The following is a 23,211-nucleotide window of genomic DNA, read 5'->3' as shown; positions in this document are numbered from 1 at the left end:
CTCAGTGCACTTCTGGTCAGCCGGAACGATATTACCCACCGAACTCCTCTTCTCCAAAAGTCTCTGTTTCGACCCGGTCCTCTTTCCTCGGCTTTGTGATCCCCCTCTGTGTGTTTTCCTCCGGATTTCAGCAGGGGTGTCCACTGCTCTGTTCGCTAAGCCGGCCGGTCTTTGCTGGTCCATGGAAAACACAATGCGACCTTGCTTCTGTCTCGCGTGTCGGGATGTAACCATTTCCAGCGCTAAAGAAAACCCAAATAAAACTCTCTCTACCAGCATGTTAGAGAGGGTGCAGCTTTGATGTGTTACCGTGAGAAAAAAAATACAAAAAATAACGTAAATTAGAAAGTAAGAAGAAGAAAGTAAGAATAGATCGGAACGGCTGTACCAGGCTGCATGCACGACCGGCGCATGTGCACAAGGACTGAGTGTCCTCATAACCTAATATGTCACCATATACTACCTTGTGATTCATTTTCTTGTGGGTATTTGCAGTAGAATCAGAATCTGAATCAGGTTTATTATCACTGGCATGTGCCGTGAAATTTGTTAACTTAGCACCAGCAGTTCAATACTACACATAACATAAAAGTGAAAAAAATAATAAATAAAAATTTAAAAATTATTAATAATAAATAAATCAATTACACTATACGTATATTGAATAAATTAAAAATCCTGCAAAAAGTAGAAATAATATATATTAAAAAAGTGAGGTAGTGCCCAAAGGTTCAATGTCCATTTAGGAATTGGATGGCAGAGGGGAAGAAGCTGTTCCTAAGTCATTGAGTGTGTGCCTTCAGGTTTCTGTACCTCCTACCTGATGGTGACAGTGAGAACAGGGCATGCCCTGGGTGCTGGAGATCCTTAATAATGGACACTGCCTTTCTGACCGCTCCTTGAAGATGTCCTGGGTACCTCATAGGCTAGTACCCAAGATGGAGGCAACTACATTTACAACCTTCTGCACCCTTCTTTCGGTTCTGTGCAGAAGCCCCCACCCCCATACCAGACAGAATGCTCTGCATGGTACATCTATAGAAGTTTTGAGTGTATTTGTTGGCATACCAAATCTCTTTAAACTCCTCATGAAGTATAGCTGCTGTCTTGCCTTCTTTATAACTGCATCGATATGTTGGGACCAGGTGAGATCCTCAGAGATCTTGACACCCGGGAACTTGAAACTGCTTTCTCTCTTGACTTCTGATCCCTCTGTGAGGATTGGTATGTGTTCCTTTGTCTTACCCTTCCTGAAGTCCACAATCAGCTCTTTCATCTTACTGATGCTGAGTGCCGGTTTGTTGCTGCGACAGCACTCCACTAGTTGGCATATCTTGCTCCTGTACGCCCTCTTGTCTCCACCTGAGATCCTACTAACAATGGTTGGATCATAAGCAAATTTACCGATGATATTTGTGCTGTGCCTAGCCATGTACAACAAAGAAATACAACAGAAACAATGAAAAACTACTTACAAACAAAAAAAGAGAAGTAACTAATGTGGAAAAGAGGACAAGCTGTGCTAATACAAAAAGAGAAACAAATAATAATAATAAAAAATAAAAAAAATGATACTGAGAACATGAGTCGTAGAGTCCTTGAAAGTGAGTCTGTAGGTTATGGAATCAGTTCAGCGTTGAGGTGAATGAAGTTATCTACATTGGTTCAGGAGCCTGATGATTGAAGGGTAATAACTGTTCCTGAATGGTGTGGGACCTGAGGTTCCTAAGGCTCCATGGCCTAAAATGAACTTGGCCACCATCTGAAGAGGATTCAAACATCCCCGCCCTCCCCATCCCTCCTCCCTCTCCCAGTGGCCCTTTATTCAGCTGGCTGAGCTCCATCCACAGGACTCCCTGCCTGGATCTTCTCTCTTTGGCCACCCTTAATCATGAGTCATCATGTGAACGAGTGATATTCATACTTCATCATTCTGATCTTTTAATGGATAATGAAACCTGGTTTTTTTATCTCATAATGTTTCCAGGATGCTTTAGTATCTTAAGCATGTGGAAATTGCAGCAGAATTGTCGAGAAAGGGTGAACAGGTTCGGACTTTATTCCCTGAGGCGAAGGAGAATGAGGGGAGATTTGTTAGAGGTTTACAAAATTAAGAGGGGTATAGATAGGGTTATAAGCAGGCTATTCCCATTAAATTTGGGTGAGACTAGAGCTAGAGGTCATGGATTAAGTTTGAAAGGTGAACTATTTATAGGGGAAACTTCTTCACTCAGAGGGTCGTGAGAGTGTGGAACAAGCAATAGTGGAAGTGGTGGACGAGAGTTCAATATCAATATTTAAGAAAAGCTTGGATAGGTTACATGGATGGCAGATCGATGGGAGAATTAACAGTTCAGCATGGACATGACAGCCAAAGGGTCAGTTTCTATGCTGCTGTGTTCTATGACTCTAAGAGGTTCACAGTTAGAATCAGAATCAGGTCTATTATCACTGGCATAAGTTGAGAAGTTGGTTGTTTTGTGGCAGCAGTACAATGAAAAACATAAGAATTCCTATAATTTACAATAAGAAATTTTTAAAAAAGGATATGTAGTGCAAAAGTGAGGTAGTGTATATCAGTTCATTTTCCTTTTAGAATCTTAAAATGTTGAGTGGATGTCTTTGGGTTCCTATACTTGAGAGAAAGAAGCATAAGTCACGTGTATCAGTATCACAATGGAATAAAGGGAATTACAGAGACATGAGAGAGGAACTTCCCAGATGGATTGGAGGAGGATACTGGCGGGATTGACAGCAGAGCAGAGGTGGCTGAATTTTATGGGAATAGTTCACAAAGTACAGGATAGAAATGTCTCACAGAAAAAGTTCCCAAATGGCAGGACTAGGCAACCATAGCTGACAAAGGACTGCATAAAATCCAAGAAAAGGGCATATAAGGTAGCAAAAGTGAGTGGGGAGTTGGATGATTGGGAAGCCTTTAAAATCCAACAAAAGGCAAGTTAAAAAGATGTAAGAAGGGAAAAGATGAAATATGAGGGCAAACTAGCCAATAATATAAAGCAGGATACTAAAAGTTTTTTCAGTTGTATAAAGAGTAAAAGGGAGGCAAGAACTGATAATAGACCACTGGAAAATGGTGAGGTAGTAATGGGGAACAAAGAAATGGCAGATGAACTTAATAAGTACTTTGATTCAGTCTTTACTGTGGAAGACACTAGCTGTATGCCAGCGGTCCGTGAGCATCAGGGAGTAAGAGTGAGTGACCTATTACAAAGGAAAAAGTGCTAGGCAAACTCAAAGGTCTTAAGGTGGATAAGTCACCTGGACCAGTTGTACTACATCCTGAAAGTGGTTGCTGAAGAGATACTTGATGATCATTCAAGAATCGCTTGATTCTGGCAAGGTCAGAGATAGATAGGTTCTTGATTAGCCAGGTCATCAAAGGATATGGAGAGAAAGTAGAGGAGTGGGGATGATTGGAAGAATTGGATCAGCCCATGATTGTATGGTGGAGCAGACTCTATAAGCCAAATGGCCTACTTCTGCTCCTATATCTTATGGTCTTATGGTCCCAGAGGAGTGGAAAATTTGCAAATGTCACTCCACTCTTTAAGAAGGCAGGAAGACAACAGAGAGGAAATTATAGGCCAGCTAGCCTAATCTCAGTGTTGGGGAAGTGTTGGAGTCCATGATTAAGGATGAGATTTCAGGGTACTTGGAGACTGATGATAAATTAAGTCAGCAGGGTTTCTAGAAAGTGAAATCTTGCCTGACAAATTTGTTAGAATTCTTTAAGGAAGTAACAAACAGGGTGGACAAAGAAGAGGTAGTGGATGTTATTTATTTAGATTTTCAAAAGGCATTTGATAAGGTGCCTCGCATTAGGCTGCTTAACCAGATAAGATCCTATGGTGTTACAGGAAAGATACTGGCATGGATAGAGGAATAGCTGACAGGCAGGAGGCAGTGAGTGGGAATAAAGGAAGTCTTTTCTGAGTTGGCTGCCAGTGACTAGTTGTGTTCCTCAGGAGTCAGTATTGGGACCACTACTTCTCACATTGTTTGTCAGTGATTTAGATAATGGAATTGATGGCTTTGTGGCAAAGTTTGCAGATAGAACTAAGATAGGTAGTGCCAAGCAAGCAATTTGATTACAGCAGGGTTTAGACAAATTGGAAGAATGGGCAAAAAGTAGCAGACGTTGGTAAATGTATGATAATGCATTTTGGTAAAAGGAACAATAGTGTGGACTATTATATAAATGGGGAGAAGGTTCAAACATAAGAGGTGCAGAGGGACTTAGGGGTCCACAGGCAAGACTCCCAGAAGGTTAATTCACAGATTAATCTGGGTTCATCATCATCATCATCAGGTGCCATCTTTTTGGATATCACCATACATTCCGTCTTTTTGCGATTGATAGATAGACCCATTTTTGCACTTTCTTCAACAACTATATCAATTAAGTTTTGTAGTTCTTCCTCCGTACTTGCAATTAACACTGTGTCATCCGCATATCTGAAATTATTGATGTTTTCACCGCCTACTTTGATTCCCGAGATGTCTCTTATTTTTTGTAATATTGTTTCACTGTACACATTAAACAAATCAGGGGAGAAAACACACCCTTGTCTTATGCCTCTCTTGATTTTCGTAAACTGACTCACTTCTCCATCTATTCTTACAGCGGCAGTTTGTTCCCAGTACAGATTTCTGATTAGGCGGAGGTCTTTCAAATCTAGATCTAGAGTTTCCTGTAATATTTTAAATAACTTAATGTGCTTCACTTCATCAAATGCTTTTATGTAGTCGATAAAACAAGCAAGCAAATCTCTTTGCACTTGAATAGCTCGTTCTGATAGTATCCTTAACATCAATATTGCATTTCTTGTACCTTTGTCTCTCATAAAACCACATTGCTGTTTACCTATTTCAGCTTGTATCTTACTTTCAACTCTTGTCGTCAAAATTCTTAAAAGTGTCTTAGAGATATGACTCATTAAACTTATGGTCCTATGTAATTCACATTCTATTGCTCCAGGTTTCTTAGGAAGAGTGATAAATACTGTTTTTTTTATCTCCTCTGGTATTATTCCAGTCTCATAAATGTCATTGATTAAATCAGTAAGTTTTACAATTCCATAATCTTCAAGGGCGATAATTTGTTCTATTACTAATTCATCAGGACCTGCTGCCTTTCCTTTCTTCATCTTATTTATTGCATTACGAACTTCAGATTTTAAAATACTTGGACTTTCAATGTTCTTCTTAATTTCTGGTTTTTCACCTCAATCGTCTTCAAACAATTCCTGAATATACTTAGTCCATCTGTTCATAATCTCATCTTTTTCCATGATAATGGTACCGTCCTTTGCTTTCAAACATCCACCTGAAGAACAAAGGAGCTTTTTACCATTCTTGGTGATATTCTTGATTTGTTGATGTAACCTTTTTGGATCAGTAATAGGGATTCTTTCTATTTGCTCACATTACTGGTTTAACCATTCTTCTTTGGCTTTTTGACATAAGCTTTTAACTTTTTTATCTAAAGACTTATATTCTTTAGGATTTGCTTTCTTCAGTCTGCTTTCTTCCATTAGATTTTTGATTTCATTTGTCATCCATTTATTCTTTGTGCTTTTTTCTTTTTTAGGAATCACTGACTTTGCTGATTCTACCAAGGCATCCTTCAAAGAGTTAAACTTCATTTCTACATGATTGCTATCATTTTCAACAGATTCTATTTCTAGACTTTGAAATCTATTCCTTACTTCAATTGTAAATTTTTGTCTTAAGTTTTCTTCTTTAATTAATTGCAAGTAGTCAAAGGATTGTTTAGGTTTTTGCTTCTTTAGTTTTTTAAAGTTTTACTTTTACATGACATATCACTGGGCTATGGTCACTATTACAGTCTGCACCTGGATATGTTTTGCATTGAGTCACAGAATTTCTAAATCTTTGGTTTATAGTAATAAAGTCAATTTGATTTCTGGTGTTATCACCTGGACTTTTCCAGGTCCACAAGCATATTGGATGGTTTTTAAAGTAGGCATTCATAACGACCTAATTATTCATCTTGCACCATTCTACCCATTTCTCACCTCTTTCATTTCTTTCCCCTAGTCCAAATTTTCCTATGGTGTTTCCATCAGCACCTTGTCCTACTTTAGCATTTAGATCTCCCATGACAATAACAATATCTTGAGATTTGCATGCATTCTTTGCTTGTTCAAGCTCTTCATAGAATTTATCTATATTCTCATTTGTTCCATCTGTTGTTGGTGCATATACCTGTGTAATTGCTAAATCAAATGGTAGTCCTCTGAATCTAATAAGGAGCACTCTTTCTGATATTGCCCAATGTCCTAAAACACTTTTTGCCATGTTTTCATCCATAAGAATTCCTACTCCATTAGTATGGGATGTTCCACAAGAATAAATTAGTGTTTTATTTCTATTCTGGCATGTTCCAGCACCTGTCCAATGAACTTCGCTAATTCCCATGATGTTAGTTTTTAGTCTTTCCATTTCATTTATCACATTGTCCAAACATCCTGCTTGATATAGGGTTCTTACATTCCAAGTGGCAATTACTTTCTTTTGTGTTACTTGAATTTTATGAGCAGTAGCTTGATGATGGTCAGGGATCTCCTGCTGCCCAGAGTCAACCCTACCAAGTGAAGCATCTTCAGAATTGTCTTAAAGATCCTCTTGACGCTGTTGTTGTGGGATACATTTTGTGAGTTTGATGGTTTTCTTAGCAAATTGATTCTAGGAAATCTAGTATCTAACAATGGTGGTTTGCTATTGCCTTCCGTTGGGCGAACTGAAGAAATTGCCATTTCTCTTCCCAAATGTTCATCCGCCTGTACTATAGCCGTTGACATTTGAGGTTGTAGCTCATCTGCCTTCTCCATCATAAGTTCAGTGACTGAACCTGCCGAATCTGCTGTTGGCCTTCGCTCGTATCCTGAGCAGGAACCCTTGCAGGTGCTACCGTTCCGGGTCAGAGCGGCCCTGGGAGCAGTGAATGACTGTGTGGTAAAGAAAGCAAATGCAGTGTTGGCATTTATTTCAAGGGAAATAGAATATAAAAACAAGGAGATAATGCTGAAGCTTTATAAGACACTAGTCTGGCCGCACTTGAAGTATTGTCAACAGTTTTGGGCCACCTATCTCAGAAAGGATGTGTTGCCATTTGAGAGAGTCCAGAGGAGGTTCGCAAGGATGATTCCAGGAATGAAAGGGTTTGACAGCTTTGGGTCTGTACTCACTGGAATTCAGAAGAATGCGTGGGGATCTCATTGAAACCTATCGAATGTTGAAAGGACTAGATAAGGTGGATGAAGAGAACATTTCGGGAGAGCAGTGTCATGTGCTTTACTGAGACATGGCTGCACGAGGACATACCCGATCAAAGCGTTTCCATAGAGGGCTTCCAGACCGTTCGAGCTGACCGGAGTTGCACTGAGAGCGGTAAGTGTAAAGGAGCGGGGCTGGCGGTTCTGGTAAACAACAGATGGTGCAATCCTGGGCATATTACGATCAAGGAACGTGTTTGTAGCCCGGATATTGAACTTTTTGCTGTTGGACTCCGGCCATATTATTTGCCAAGGGAAATCTCGCATGCAATTGTGGTTGTTGTGTACGTCCCTCCCTCTGCCAACGCGACGTCAGCATGTAACATCATTTACACCATCATAGCCAGATTACAAACCCAGCAACCGAGTGCCCTCATTACCATCTCGGGTGACTTCAACCATGTTACCATGGCTAGAACACTGCCCAACTTCACACAGTATGTGAGCTGTACAACCAGAGGGGAGAGGACTCTGGATTTGATGTACACTAATGTTAAGGACGCATACAGCTCCTCTCCCCTCCCCCCACTGGAAAGGTCAGGTCACAACCTGGTGCATCTAAAACCCTGCTACGTGCCTCTGGTGAAGAGTAAACCTGCAACCTCGAGGACAGTGAGAAAATGGTCGGAGGAGGCTTATGAGGCGCTCCAGGGTTGTTTTGAGGTGACAGACTGGCAGGCACTCTGTGAGCCACATGGAGAGGATATTGATGGGCTCACAGAGTGCATCACTGATTACATCAACTTCGGTGTGGACTGCAATGTTCTGACAAGAACTGTCCTTTGTTATTCAAATAACAAGCCATGGGTGACAAAGGACATTAAGGACATCCTGAACGCTAAAAAGAGGGTGTTTAGAGATGGAAATAGGGAGGAGCTGAGGGCAATACAGAGGGACCTGAAAGCCATGATCAGGGAGGCTAAAGACAGGTACAGGAGGAAGCTTGAGTGGAAACTCCAGTAGAACAACATGAGAGAGGTCTGGAGTGGGATGAGGACCATCACTGGGTTCCGGCAAACTAGCAACAGAGGAGCTGAAGGCAGTGTGGACAGGGCCAATGAACTTAACCTGTTCTTTAACAGATTTGACATTGTGGCCCCTGCCCATCTCCCACATGAGCCATCTGTTGTCGGCCCCCAACCAACACATATTCCATTCTCCCCTCCTAACCCTCCTCACAGTCCCCCACCCTGCTTTCATGACTATACCCCTTCCCCACACGAAACCACCACAGTGGCTTCACAGCTGAACAGGTGAGAAGACAGCTGAAACGTCTCAACCCAAGCAAGGCTGCAGGACCGGATGGTGTCAGTACCAGGGTGCTCAAAGCCTGTGCCCCTCAGCTATGTGGAGTACTTCACCATGTATTCAACCTAAGCCTGAGGCTCCGGAGGGTTCCTGTACTGTGGAAGACGTCCTATCTCGTCCCCGTGCCGAAGACGCCGCGCCCCAGCGGCCTCAATGACTACAGACCGGTGGCATTGACCTCCCACATCCTGAAGACCCTGGAGAGACTTGTTCTGGAGCTGCTCCAGTCTATGGTTAGGCCACACTTAGATCCCCTCCAATTCGCCTACCAGCCCCGACTAGGAGTTGAGGATGCAGTTGTCTACCTGCTGAATCGTGTCTACGCCCACCTGGACAAGCCAGCGAGCACTGTGAGGGTCATGATTTTTGACTTCCCCAGTGCGTTCAACACCATCCGCCCTGCTCTGCTGGGGGAGAAGCTGACAGCGTTGCAGGTGGATGCTTCCCTGGTGTCATGGATTCTTGATTACCTGACTGGCCTACGACAGTACATGTGCTTGCAACACTGTGTGTCCGACAGAGTGATCAGCAGCACTGGGGCTCCACAGGGGACTGTCTTGTCTCCCTTTCTCTTCACTATTTACACCTCGGACTTCAACTACTGCACAGAGTCTTGTCATCTTCAGAAGTTTTCGGATGACTCTGCCATAGTTGGATGCATCAGCAAGGGATATGAGGCTGAGTACAGGGCTATGGTAGGAAACTTTGTCACATGGTGTGAGCAGTATTATCTGCAGCTTAATGTGAAAAAGAGTAAGGAGCTGGTGGTAGACCTGAGGAGAGCTAAGGTACCGGTGACCCCTATTTCCATCCAGGGGGTCAGTGTGGACATGGTTGTGGATTACAAATACCTGGGGATATGAATTGACAATAAACTGGACTGGTCAAAGAACACTGAGGCTGTCTACAAGAAGGGTCTATTTCCTGAGGAGACTGAGGTCCTTTAACATCTGCCGGATGATGCTGAGGATGTTCTACGAGTCTGTGGTGGCCAGTGCTATCATGTTTGCTGTTGTGTGCTGGGGCAGCAGGCTGAGGGTGGCAGACACCAACAGAATCAACAAACTCATTCGTAAGGCCAGTGATGTGGTGGGGATGGAACTGGACACTGTCACGGTGGTGTCTGAAAAGAGGATGCTGTCTAAGTTGCATGCCATCTTGGACAATGTCTCCCATCCACTACATAATGTACTGGGTGGGCACAGGAGTACATTCAGCCAGAGACTCATTCCACCGAGATGCAACACAGAGCGTCATAGGAAGTCATTCCTGCCTGTGGCCATCAAACTTTACAACTCTTCCCTTGGAGGGTCAGACACCCTGAGCCAGTAGGCTGGTCCTGGACTTATTTCATAATTTTCTAGCATAATTTACATATTACTATTTAACTATTTATGGTTCTATTACTATTTAATTATTTATGGTGCAACTGTAAAGAAAACCAATTTCCCCCAGGATCAATAAAGTATCACTATGACTATGAGAGGATGTTTCCTCTGGAGGGGGTATCGAGAATTAGAGGGCACAGATTCAAAATTGAGGGGCAACCTTTTAGAACAGAGATAAGGAAGAATTACTTGTAGCCAAAGAGTGGTGAATTTGTGGAATGCTCTGCCACAGACTGAGATGGAGTCCAAGTCCATGGATATATTTAATGCGGAACTTGATTTCTGATTGGTCGGGGAATCAAGGGATATGGTGAAAGAGCAGGTGTATGGGGTTGAATGGGATCTGGAGTCAGCCATGATGAAATGGCAGAGTGGACTCGATAGGCTGAATGGCTGAATGGCTCCCATGTTTTATGGTCTTATGGTCTATGTCTCTACTGTGGTGGTAGCAGTAAGAAGAGGGCATGTCCTGGGTGATGGGGGTCACTCATGATGGATGCCACCTTTCTGAGAAATTGTCTGTTGAGGATGTCTTCGATGGTGGGGACACCAGTGCATATGATGGAGCTAGCTGAGTTCACAACCCTCTGCAGCTCTTTCTGATCCTGTGCATTGAGACCCACCAGGATGCTGCGAGGATTAGTGGGAATGAGCTATCTGGAAAGTTTGTACAAACTTGGATTTCTCTCCCTGGAGCATCAGAGGCTGAGGGGAGACCTCATTCTTCTTCGTCTTAAGCCTATCACCCCAAATGGGCATAGGCTGCCAACAGAGTCCTCCAACCTGGGCCAGTCTCTCATGTTGTCCCTACATTTAGCCCATCTTCTTGATGTGTTTTTCCTCTCACAGGGATGAGGTCTTTTGAACTTCTGTTGGCATTTCTGTAGCTCTTGGCTTTTATTGAATGAAGTTGCTAGCCCCATCCCCAGCCCTCCTCATTTCGCAGCTAGGCTTGGGACCCTATGTGGCAGAGTTGAAAATGCATAGACATTTTAAATTTATGAGATGGGATAGACAGTATCTTTCCCCAAGGTAGAAATGTCACCAGGGTAGAAACGAAGGCAGTGTGGTGGAGCTTAGCAGAGAGAGATATGTGTCTGGTATGGGTTACCAGGGGTAGGAGTGGAAGAAGACAGTGTAGTGGGGTTTCAGACAGACACATGAATAGGAAGGAATGGAGGAATATATTTAATGTAATTTCCTGTACACAGGTGTAAGGACAATGAAATAACAAAAAAGATAAAGAACACGATAATAATACTAAAACACACTCACACAATAAATATAAATACTGTACATAAGATAGCTTATATATATATATATATATATATATATATATATATATGCATAGATTGATTGTTTGCCCATAAACTGATGCTCACGTGTATGTAAGGAGACTGTTAGGAAATAATAACGTAGTGATGGAGTTATATGTGGGGTAGGTCTGGTGGTTCTGACATGGATGCTACGTAGCCTCCTCCCAGTTGGATAGGATCCTTCATGATATTACTGGCCCTTTTCTTGCCCATTTCTGCATATACGTCTTTGATAGTGGGTAGTCTGGTGCCGGTGATGAGTTGGGTGCTTTTGACTACCCTTTATAGAGCCTTCCTGTGCGCCACAGTGCAATTTCCATACCAAGCAGTGACGCGGTTTAAGCAACGCACACAAAATGCTAGAGGAACTCAGCAGGCCAAGCAGCATCTATGGAAAAGAGTAAACAGCCAGTGCTTCAGGCCCAGACCTTCATCAGAACTGGAAAAAAATCTCATCCCTTTTTCCAGTGCTGAAGAAGAGTCTGGGCCTGAAACATCGACTGTTTACTCTTTTCCATAGATGCTTCCTGACCCGCTGAGTTCCTCCAGCATTTTGTGTGTCTTGCTTGGATTTCCAGCAATCTGCAGATTTTCTAGTCTCAGTGATGCAGTTTGTTAGGATGCTCTCTACTTCTCATCTGGTGGATGACCTGAGTATGGATGAGCAAAGTCCAGCTCTCTTCAGCCTCCTCAGAAAGTACTGGTTTTGATTGTGGAGGATGTATTCTAGGACCATGAGAGGATGTGTATGATATGGAAAGTCAGGAGTCTGAAATTGCTTGCAGTTTCCATTGCTGTGCCACCAGTATAAAGGGGGGTGTGAGTGGTGTGACTTCTCGATAACTATCTTCGTTGTCTTGTGAGGCCATTTAGTATTAATTGGCATCAAGGTTGGCACAGCATTGTGGGACAAGTAAGAGAGAATCTGCAGATGCTGGAAATCCAAGGCAACACACACACAAAATGCTGGAAGAACTCAGCAGACCAGGCAGCATCTATGGAAAAGAGTAAACAGTCGACATTTCGGGACGAGACTCTTCACCTTCATCAGGACAAATAGTCTTCCCAGTGCTGCACTCTTTCATGGTCTATATCCTTCCAGTAGGTAAATTGATAAATACTGAGGTACGGTGAAAACCATGTTCATACAGATCAATTCATTACAACAGTAAATTGAGGTAGTACAAGGGAAAACAGTAAGGAGTAGTGGAAGCGAAGCTGATTTGAACACTGCACCATGCTGATGTATCGCAAAGCCAAAATGCAATGTGTTCAAGATGGGGTTGCAGACAGAGTGGGTATCACTGTCACTGTTGGAGTGAACAATTTGGAGAAGAGTCAATGCAGAAGAGTTTTGATGCCTGCCTATCTAAGTGAGGTTAGATTGCTCCAAGCGCCAAGCCAATTTGGTGAGATCGAGGGTGGCTTCTCTGTGCGTCTTGCATTGATATGATGAACTCAGATCAAGGCTTGGGCCCACTGTGGCTGCTCCAGGAGTGGATCTAAGGACTCAAATCTGGTTTGCATGTGTGTGTTTTGTCTTTCTTTCTCAGTGCAGTGGTTATGGTCTTTCTTTTTATTTAACTGGGTTCTTTTGGGTTTCTTGCTTTGTGGCTACCTGTAAGCAGATAAATCTCAAGGTTGTATAATTTACACATTATTTGATAATAAAAATACTTTGAATCTTGAATCTTGAATGCTGAATGAAGTGTTACAGAAAAAGTGCAGTGCAGGTAGACAGTGAGTTGCAAGTTCAGAACGAGGTAGATTGTGAAGTCAAGAGTCCATCTTATTGTATTGGGTGAGCATTTGACAATCTTATAAGCTATGAATGCATATTTATTATGTTTATTCACCGATTGTTTTGGTGGTTCAGCTGGAGAATGTAATTGTATTTTCATTCATCAAAAAATGTGGAGAAGGACTATTGGCTTTGATAGTTACTTATTTTTATTATGGATAAACTAGGTATTTGAACAGAGTTGGGGAGAGGATGAACTGAAGAACTTACCGTACATCCAGTAATAGTCTTCCAAGCTTAGTGTTTGGACATTCTTATTGTTCACCAGAGATCTGTTCCCTACTTTCCCTTCAAACACACTGGGGCCCCACTTGTTATAACTAGGAAAAGACTCATTCATGCCCACTATATTTCCGGTTAGTTAATCAATAACTAACTACACCAATATGTTGTATCAGAATCAGGTTTAATATCTTGTATGATGTTATGACGTTTTACATTCTACGATAATTTTTGATGCCACACTGAATTGAATGTCCTCTGTGGATCTAAGAATAGTAATATACCAGCTCCCCTTTATCCGTAGCAGATGTTACTTCTTCAAAGAATTTCAATAAGCAGGTCAAGCATGACTTCCCAATTCAGAAAGCCACATTGATTTTTCCTGATTACTTCAATGATGTTCGGAAGTGATATTTTTAGTAACAGCTTCTAGGTTTTTTCCAATGACTGGCCCATACTTTCCTGCTTTCTGTCGCCCTCCCTTTTTGGAGAGTTATCTTTGCTTATTTTTCAATCTAATGAAATCATTCATCATTCATCATTCATTATGTGCCATGTTGTATGATGTAGGTGATCATGGTCCTTCCATGACTCTGACTGCTTTTGGCAGCTTTTTCTACAGAAGTAGTTTGCCATTGCCTTCTTCAGAACAATACCCTTACAAGACATGTAACCCCAGCCATTATCAATACTCTTCAGAGATTGCCTGCCTGGCTTCACTGGTTACACAACCAGGACTTGTGACATGCACCAGCTGCTCATGTGACCATCCAGCAGCTGCTCCCCATGGCTTCATGTGACCCTGATTGAGGGCAGGGCCTAGCAGATGTTACCATCAGTTAGGAAGCACAGGAACCTTAAATCCCACACCACCAGATTCAGGAACATTTCTTACCCTACAACCATCAGGCTCCTGAACCAGTGTGGATAACTGCATACATTTTAACTCTGAATTGGTTCCACAACCTGCAGACTCACTTTCAAGGACTCTACAACTCATGCTCTCAGTAACATTATTTATTTATTTGCCCAATTTGTTTTCCTGTACACATTGGTTGTTTATCAGTTTTTCTTTATGTATAGTTTTCATAAGTTCTACTGCGTTTCTTTATTTTGCTGTAAATGCCTGCAAGAAAATCAATCTCAAGTTAATATACGATGACATATGCATAATTTAATGTTAAATTGACTTTGACTAGTCAGGGCATCAACGTTTATACATGAGATTGGGTGGGATAATAAATTAGCCATGATGCAATGGCGGAATAGACTCGATGGGCCAAATAGCCCAGTTCTGCTCTATGTCTCAGGGTCTAATGGACACTTGAAGTTGTAGAAGACATTCACGAGGCCTCATATGGAGTCTTGTTTGCAGTTTTGGTCAACTAGCTTCAGGAAAGATGTAAATAAGTTTGAAAGAGTACAGAGGAAATTTACAAGGATGTTGCTGGGTCTGGAGGACCAAAAATATAAGGAAAGATTGAATAGGTTATGACTTTATTCCTTAGACTATGAAGATTGAGAAGAGATTTGATGCAGGTATACAAAATTATGAGCAGTTTAGACTGAGTAAAATCTAGCAGGCTTTTTCCTCTGAGGTTGGATGGGACTACAACCAGAAGTTATGGGATAAGGATGAACGGTGAAAACTTTAATGGAAACATGAGGGGAAACTTCACTCAGAGGGTTGTGAAAGTGTGGATTGAGCTGCCAGCACAAATGGTGTATGTGAGCTTGATTTCAATGTTTAGTGAAGTTTAGATAGTATATGGATGGTAGGGGTATAGAGGGCTATGGACTTGGTGCAGGTCGATGGGACTAGGCAGTTTAAGTGGTTGTAGCATGGACTAGAGGAGCCGAAGTGCTTGTTTCTGTGCTGTACTTCGCTATGACTCTCCGACTCTATGACACTTGTGGACTGTCCCAGTGCATCCTTGAGTGTGTTGGTTGTTAACATGAATGGCTCTACATGTGATAAATAAGTAAATATGAATCTGAAAGTTTACAAGGTTATGGATCAAGAGTTGAGTAGGATTAATAGAAGCCTGAAATGTGGTGAACTAAAAGGCTTGTTTTCTGTGCTGTATATCTCCATAACTTGACATAATCTTTCACTTTATTCTTATTTAGACCATAAGACCGTAAGATATAGGAACAGAATTAGGCCATTTGGTACATTGAGTCTGCTCTGCTATTTCATCATACCCAGTCCAATTTTCCTCACAGTCCCAATCTCCTGCCTTCTACCTGTATCCCTTCATGCCCTGACCAATCAAAAATCTATCAATCTCTGCCTTAATTATACATAAAGGCTTGTTCTCCACAGCTGCTTGTGGCAAAGAATTCCACAGATTCACCACTCTCTGGCTAAAGAAATTCCACCTCATCTCCATTCTAAAAGGACGCCTTTCTATTCTGAGACAGTCATCTGGTCTTAGACTCTCCCACCAGAGGAAACGTATTCTCCACATCCACTCTATCTAGGCCTTTCACCTTTCGATAGGTGTCAATGAGGTCACCCCTCATTCTTCTGAATTCCAGTGAATATAGGTCCAGATCCATCAAATGCTCTTCATATGGCAAGCCATTCAATTCTGGAATCATTATTGTGAACCTCCGTTGAACCCTCTCCAATATCCGCACATCCTTTCTTAGATAAGGGGCCCAAAACTGCTCACAATACTCCAAGTGAGGCCTCACCAGTGTTTTATAAATTCTCAACATTACATCCTTGCCTTTATATTCTAGTCCTCTTGAAATGAATGTTAATATTACATTTGCTCTCCCTAACACAGACTCAACCTGCAAATTAACCTTCAGGGAGTCCTGCACAAGGACTCCCAAGTACCTTGTGTCTCAGATTTTTGTATTTTATCTCCATTTAGAAAATAGTCAACCTTTTCATTTCTTCTACCAAGTGCATGGCCATACACTGACATTGTATTCCATCTGCCATTTATTTGCTGATTCGCTTAATCTGCCTGAGCCCTTATGTAGTCTCTCTACTTCTGCACAACTACCTGCCCCTCAACCTATCTTCATGTCATTTGCAAACTTTGCAACAAAGCCATCAATTCCATCATCCAAATCATCGACATATAACATAATAAAGAATTGGTCCCAACACAGACCCCTGTGGAACACCACTAGTCACTGGCAGCCAACCAGAAAAGGCTCCCTTTCTTCCCACTCTTTGCCTCCTGCCAATCAGCTACTGCTTTATTCCTGCTAGAATCTTTCCTATAATACTATGGGCTATTAACTTGTTAAGCAGCCTCATGTGTGGCACCTTCTCAAAGGCCTTCTGAAAATCCAAGTACACAGCATTAACTGATTCTTCTTTGTCTATCCTGCTCATTGGTTCTTTAAAAAGTCCCAACAAATTTGTCAGGCAAGATTTTCCACTGCTGAATCCATGCTGACTACAGCCTTTTTTATCATGTGCCTCCAAATAGCCAGAGACCTCATACTTGATAATCAACTCCAGCATCTTCTCAACACTGAGATCAGAATGACTGGCCTTTAGTTTCCTTTCTTCTGCCTCTCTCCCTTCTTGAAGAATCAAGTGACATTTGCAATTTTTCAGTCTTCATGATCCATTCCAGCATTACAGCTTGACAGATCACAATGTCTTCTCTGAGAATGCCTGCACAATGTCTTCTGCAACCTCCTTCAGAACCCTGGGGTATACACCATCTGGTTCAGGTGACCTACCTAACTTTAAACCTTCCAGTTTCTGAAGAACCTTCTCTCTAGTGATGGTAACTTCACACACTTCATGCCCCTGACGCCTGGAACTTCAACCATGCTGCTGATGTCTTCCACAGTGAAGACTAATGCAAAGAATTTATTCAGTTCCTCGTCCCCCATTACTACCTCTCCAGCATTGTTTTCTACACTTAGATCATTAGCTTTATTGAAAGGATCCAATATTGTCGATGCCAAGCCCTAACATAAAGGAGTAAATATGGGTGGAAGTCAGAAACAGGAAGGGAGCAGTTACTCTACTGGGCGTATTCTATAGGCCCCCTGGTAGCAGCAGAGATACAGAGGAGCAGATTGGGAGACAGATTTTGGAAAGGTGCAAAAATAACAGGGTTGTTATCATGGGTGACTTTAACTTCCCTAATATTGATTGTCACCTGATTAGTTCCAAGGGTTTAGATGGGGCAGAATTTGTTAAGTGTGTCCAGGATGGATTCCTGTCACAGTATGTGGACAGGCCGACCAGGGGAATGCCATACTAGATCTAGTACTAGGTAATGAACCGGGTCAGGTCACAGATCTCTCAGTGGGTGAGCATCTGGGGGACAGTGACCACCGCCCCCTGGCCTTTATAATTATCATGGAAAAGGATAGAATCAAAGAGGACATGAAAATTTTTAATTGGGGAAAGGCAAATTATGAGGCTATAAGGCTAGAACTTGCAGGTGTGAATTGGGATGATGTTTTTGCAGGGAAATGTACTATGGACATGTGGTCGATGTTTAGAGATCTCTTGCGGGATGTAAGGGATAAATTTGTCCCGGTGAGGAAGATAAAGAATAGTAGGGTGAAGGAACCATGGGTGACAAGTGAGGTGGAAAATCTAGTCAGGTGGAAGAAGGCAGCATAGGTTTAGGAAGCAAGGATCAGATGGGTCTATTGAGGAATATAGGGAAGCAAGAAAGGAGCTTAAGAAGGGGCTGAGAAGAGCAAGAAGGGGGCATGAGAAGGCCTTGGTGAGTAGGGTAAAGGAAAACCTCAAGGCATTCTTCAATTATGTGAAGAAAAACAGGATGACAGGAGTAAAGGTAGGACCGATTAGAGATAAAGGTGGGAAGATGTGCCTGGAGGCTGTGGAAGTGAGCGAGGTCCTCAATGAATACTTCTCTTCGGTGCTCACCAATGAGAGAGAACTTGATGATGGTGAGGACAATATGAGTGAGGTTGATGTTCTGGAGCATGCTGATATTAAGGGAGAGGAGGTGTTGGAGTGCTTAAAATACATTAGGACAGATAAATACCCGGGGCCTGACGGTATATTCCCCAGGCTGCTCCACGAGGCGAGAGAAGAGATTGCTGAGCCTCTGGCTAGGATCTTTATGTCCTCGTTGTCCACGGGAATGGTACCGGAGGATTGGAGGGAGGCGAATGTTGTTCCCTTGTTCAAAAAAGGTAGTAGGGATAGTCGGGGTAATTATAGACCAGTGAGCCTTACGTCTGTGGTGGGAAAGCTGTTAGAAAAGATTCTTAGAGATAGGATCTATAGGCATTTAGAGAATCATGGTCTGATCAGGGACAGTCAGCATGGCTTTGTGAAGGGCAGATCGTGTCTAACAAGCCTGATAGAGTTCTTTGAGAAGGTGACCAGGCATATAGATGAGAGTAGTGCAGTGGATGTGATCTATATGGATTTTAGTAAGGCATTTGACAAGGTTCCACACGGTAGGCTTATTCAGAAAGTTAGAAAGCATGGGATCCAGGGAAGTTTGGCCAGGTGGATTCAGAATTGGCTTGCCTGCAGAAGGCAGAGGGTGGTGGTGGAGGGAGTACATTCCGATTGGAGGATTGTGACTAGTGGTGTCCCTCAAAGATCTGTTCTGGGACCTCTACTTTTCGTGATTTTTATTAACGACCTGGATGTGGGGGTAGAAGGGTGGGTTGGCAAGTTTGCAGATGACACAAAGGTTGGTGGTGTTGTAGATAGTGTAGAGGATTGTCAAAGATTGCAGAGAGACATTGATAGGATGCAGAAGTGGGCTGAGAAGTGGCAGATGGAGTTCAACCCAGAGAAGTGTGAGGTGGTACACTTTGGAAGGACAAACTCCAAGGCAGAGTACAAAGTAAATGGCAGGATACTTGGTAGTGTGGAGGAGCAGAGGGATCTCGGGGTACATGTCCACAGATCGCTGAAAGTTGCCTCACAGGTGGATAGGGTAGTTAAGAAAGCTTATGGGGTGTTAGCTTTCATAAGTCGAGAGATAGAGTTTAAGAGTCACGATGTAATGAAGCTCTATAAAACTCTGGTTAGGCCACACTTGGAGTATTGTGTCCAGTTCTGGTCACCTCACTATAGGAAGGATGTGGAAGCATTGGAAAGGGTACAGAGGAGATTTACCAGGATGCTGCCTGGTTTAGAGAGTATGCATTATGATCAGAGATTAAGGGAGCTAGGGCTTTACTCTTTGGAGAGAAGGAGGATGAGAGGAGACATGATAGAGGTGTACAAGATAATAGGAGGAATAGATAGAGTGGATAGCCAGCACTTCTTCCCCAGGGCACCACTGCTCAATACAGGAGGACATGGCTTTAAGGTAAGGGGTGGGAAGTTCAAGAGGGATATTAGAGGAAGGTTTTTTACTCAGAGAGTGGTTGGTGCGTGGAATGCACTGCCTGAGTCAGTGGTGGAGGCAGATACACTAGTGAAGTTTAAGAGACTACTAGACAGGTATATGGAGGAATTTAAGGTGGGGGGGTTATATGGGAGGCAGAGTTTGAGGGTCAGCACAGCATTGTGGGCTGAAGGGCCTGTACTGTGCTGTACTATTATATGTTCTATGTTCTAAGAGTTTGATCCTCATTGTGCTTTGTTGAACAGGTTATCCAAACTGTATTCTTTGGGATCAGCGTCCTAACGGATCTGTCCAGCCTCTTGACCCAAGGCTCCGATGACCTAGAACAACAGAGACAACTGAGGAAGTTGATCTCCCTTCGGGATTGGCTCATGGCTGTCCTGGCGTTTCCTGTTGGAGTGGTAAGTGGTCAATATCAGTTATTTGGATTATAATGCTGTAAAATGGATCAGCAAATTTGCAGACAACACCAAGTTTGGGGATGTATTGGACAACGAGGAAGGCTATCAGAGGTTGCAGCAGAATCTGGACCAGCTGGAAAAATGGGCTGACAAGTGGCAGATGGAATTTAATGCAGACGAATGTGAGATGTTGCACTTTAGGATGGCCAACCAGGGTAGGATGTACACAATGAATGTTTGAGTACTGAAAAATGAAGTAGAACAGCGGGATCTGGCAATACAGGTCTATAACTCCTTGAAAGTAGTGTCACAGGCAAGTAGGGTCATAAAGAGAGGTTTTGGAAAATTGACTTTCATAAAACAGAGTATTATGTACAGGTGTTGAGGCATTACGCTGAAGTTGTTTAAGGCATTTGTGAGACCAAATTTGGATTATTGTGCGCAGAGCATCAAAGAGATATGTCTTTGTTGAGGCAGCTGACTAAACTCATGTATTACAAGGACTTAAGAATATGAGGTATATGGACTAGTTGAATATATTAGGACTTTCTTCCCTGGAGCATAGTAGCAATAAGTTCAAAGTTCGAAGTAATTTTATTACCAAAGTCACCGAATACTACCCTGAGATTGATTTTCTTGAAGTATTCGCAGTAGAACAAAGAAACACAATAGCATCAATAAAAACTGCACACAAGCAAAGACTCACAAGCAACCTATATGCAAAAGAAGACAAACTGCAAATACAAAGTGATGTAGTAATATGATTATGATGATGATTATGAGGACACACAGTCCCCTTTTATTGTCATTTAGTAATGCATGCACTAAGAAATGATAAAAATGTTTTTCCAGGACGATATCACAAAAACACATGACAAACTGACTTAAAAACGAACAACAACCACATAATTATAACATATAGTTACAACAGTGCAAAGCAATACCATAATTTGATAAGAACAGACCATGGCACAGTAAAAGTCTCAGAGTCTCTCAAAGTCCCATCATCTCACGCAGATGGTAAACCCCCAGCGCCGCCAACTTGCCAATGCAGCATCCTGGAAGCATCCGACCACAGTCCAACTCCGAGTCCGTCTGAAAAACTCCGAGCCTCCGACCACCTATTCGACACCGAGCACCATCTCTGCCGAGCGTTTCAACCCCGGCCCCAGCAACAGGCGATACACAAAGCCGAGGATTTGGGGCCTACGTCTCCGGAGATTCTCGATCACACAGTAGCAGTGGCAGCGAAGCAGGCATTTCAGAAGTTGCTCCCAATGTTCCTTTGCTCTTTCACGGCTATCTCCATCAAATCTGGATTGATGCACGGCCCCCTAGTTACACATATCGATATTCATTTGGAACGGCCACGCGCGCTGCGTCGCGCTGCCATCTTCTCCTCCCTCCTTGCATAATAAATAAGTAAATAAATGTTACAGAGAACATAAGCTGTAAAGTCCTTGAAAGTGAGTCCAGAAGTTGTGGTCAGTGATCACTTCAGAATTGAGATGAGTAAAGTTGTCCATGCTGTTTCAGGAGCCTGATAGTTGAAGGATAATCACTGTTCTTGAATGTGGTGGTTTGGACCCAATTAGGCTCCTGCACCTTCTTCCCGATGGCAGCAGAGAGAGAGAGCTTGGCATGGATGGTGGGGGTACTTGATGATGAATGCTGCTTTCCTGTGGCAGCACTTATTGTAAATGTGCTCAATGGGGGTGAGGGTGGAGGGCTTTTCCTATGACGCACTGGGCTGTATCCACTACTTTTCAGGCTTTTCAGTTCTTGTTTCCATAGCAGGCATGATGAAGGGTATAGATAGGGTAAATACAAGCAAGCTTTTTCCACTGAGCTTGGGTGAGACTAGAACTAGAAGTCATAGGTTAACATGACAGAACATGAGAGGGAACTTCTTCGTTCAAAGGGTGGTATAAATGTGGAACAAGCTTCCAGTGGAAGTTGTTGGTGCAGATTTGTCTTCAACATTTAAGGGAAGTTTGTATAAGTGCATGGATGGGAGGAGTATAGGGAGCTATTAACCAGTTGTGGATTGATGGGTCCAGGCAAAATAACATTCCAGCATATATTAGGTGGGCCAAAGGACCTGTTTCTGTGCTCTATGACTCTCTATAATTGTCCACACAGGCCACATTTTCAATACTGAATTTAAAACCTGGCCCGGGTGGAATCAAAGAATCAATACTTTGTTCAGATCACATAGGATCTTGATGAACATTGCAACCTAAGCTTCAATGGTCCAGTGAACAGATTAGGGTTGGATTTAAATTCTTTTGCATAAGTCTAAGAACAAAGGATGCAGCCTCAGAATAGAGGGACATCCATTTAGAACGGAGATGATGAGAAATTTCTTTACCAGTAAGTAGTGAATCTGTGGAATTAATTGCCACAGGTGGCTGTAGAAGCCAAGTCATTGGGTATATTTAAAGCAGAGGTTGATAGATTCTTGATTGGTCAAGGCATAAAGGATTATGAGGAGAAGGTAGGAAACTGGGTCTGAGAGCCATGATGAAATGGCAGAACAGACTTGATGGGCCAAATCGTCTAATTCTGCTCCTATATCTTGTGGTCTTATGGTCTTTACTATTGAAGATAAAGAAAATGAACTCAGATTTGGCCAAAACTTTTAATAATGAAATTACCTTTTTTGAAGTACAGCCGCTGGCGTATTGCGTGTGGCCAGGCTTTTAAGATTATGAAATACTTCGGTAAGTTTAAAGTAGAAAATAGGAAGATGTTTCTACTTGTAGTCAAGATCAGAACAAAGAGCCATAAAAGACCCATGAATATAAGATCAGCTCAAGTCCAATCAGTAACTCAGAGAATCTTTAAAGTGCGGAGGTTGGGAGATGACTCGTCTTCAAGGAGCATACCCAAAAGGCGGAATGGAGTAGAAGGTACTGATGGATGAGATAAAGAAGCATTGTGTGAAGCACATTTAGGTAAATACTTTGTAATGTTGGAAAGAGGAAAGAATTTTCTGATAGATAAAGATAAGACTGGTCTGATGTGTATTTGATGTTTCAGTGATATTTGAGTTATCTTGTATATATATTGGTTGATTATGCATTCTTTGTTGCTTAAATAATTCATTGTGGTTATA

General features: G+C 42.4%; 1 protein-coding gene across 3 annotated transcripts in view; it reads left to right on the top strand.

Moving 5' to 3' along the window:
* The window catches only part of aig1 (androgen-induced 1 (H. sapiens)), a 265,682-nt gene that overhangs the window by 98,984 nt on the left and 143,487 nt on the right, over window positions 1-23,211 (top strand). For all 3 annotated transcript variants that reach the window (XM_063055447.1, XM_063055448.1, XM_063055446.1), the window contains exon 2: window positions 19,938-20,093. In XM_063055447.1, the coding sequence (XP_062911517.1) occupies window positions 19,938-20,093 (156 nt within the window). The remainder of the gene's footprint in view (window positions 1-19,937; window positions 20,094-23,211) is intronic.

The sequence above is a fragment of the Mobula hypostoma genome, chromosome 8, assembly GCF_963921235.1.
Source record: "Mobula hypostoma chromosome 8, sMobHyp1.1, whole genome shotgun sequence".
Lineage (NCBI taxonomy): Eukaryota > Metazoa > Chordata > Chondrichthyes > Myliobatiformes > Myliobatidae > Mobula > Mobula hypostoma.
This window is presented reverse-complemented; position numbering and strand designations above follow the sequence as displayed.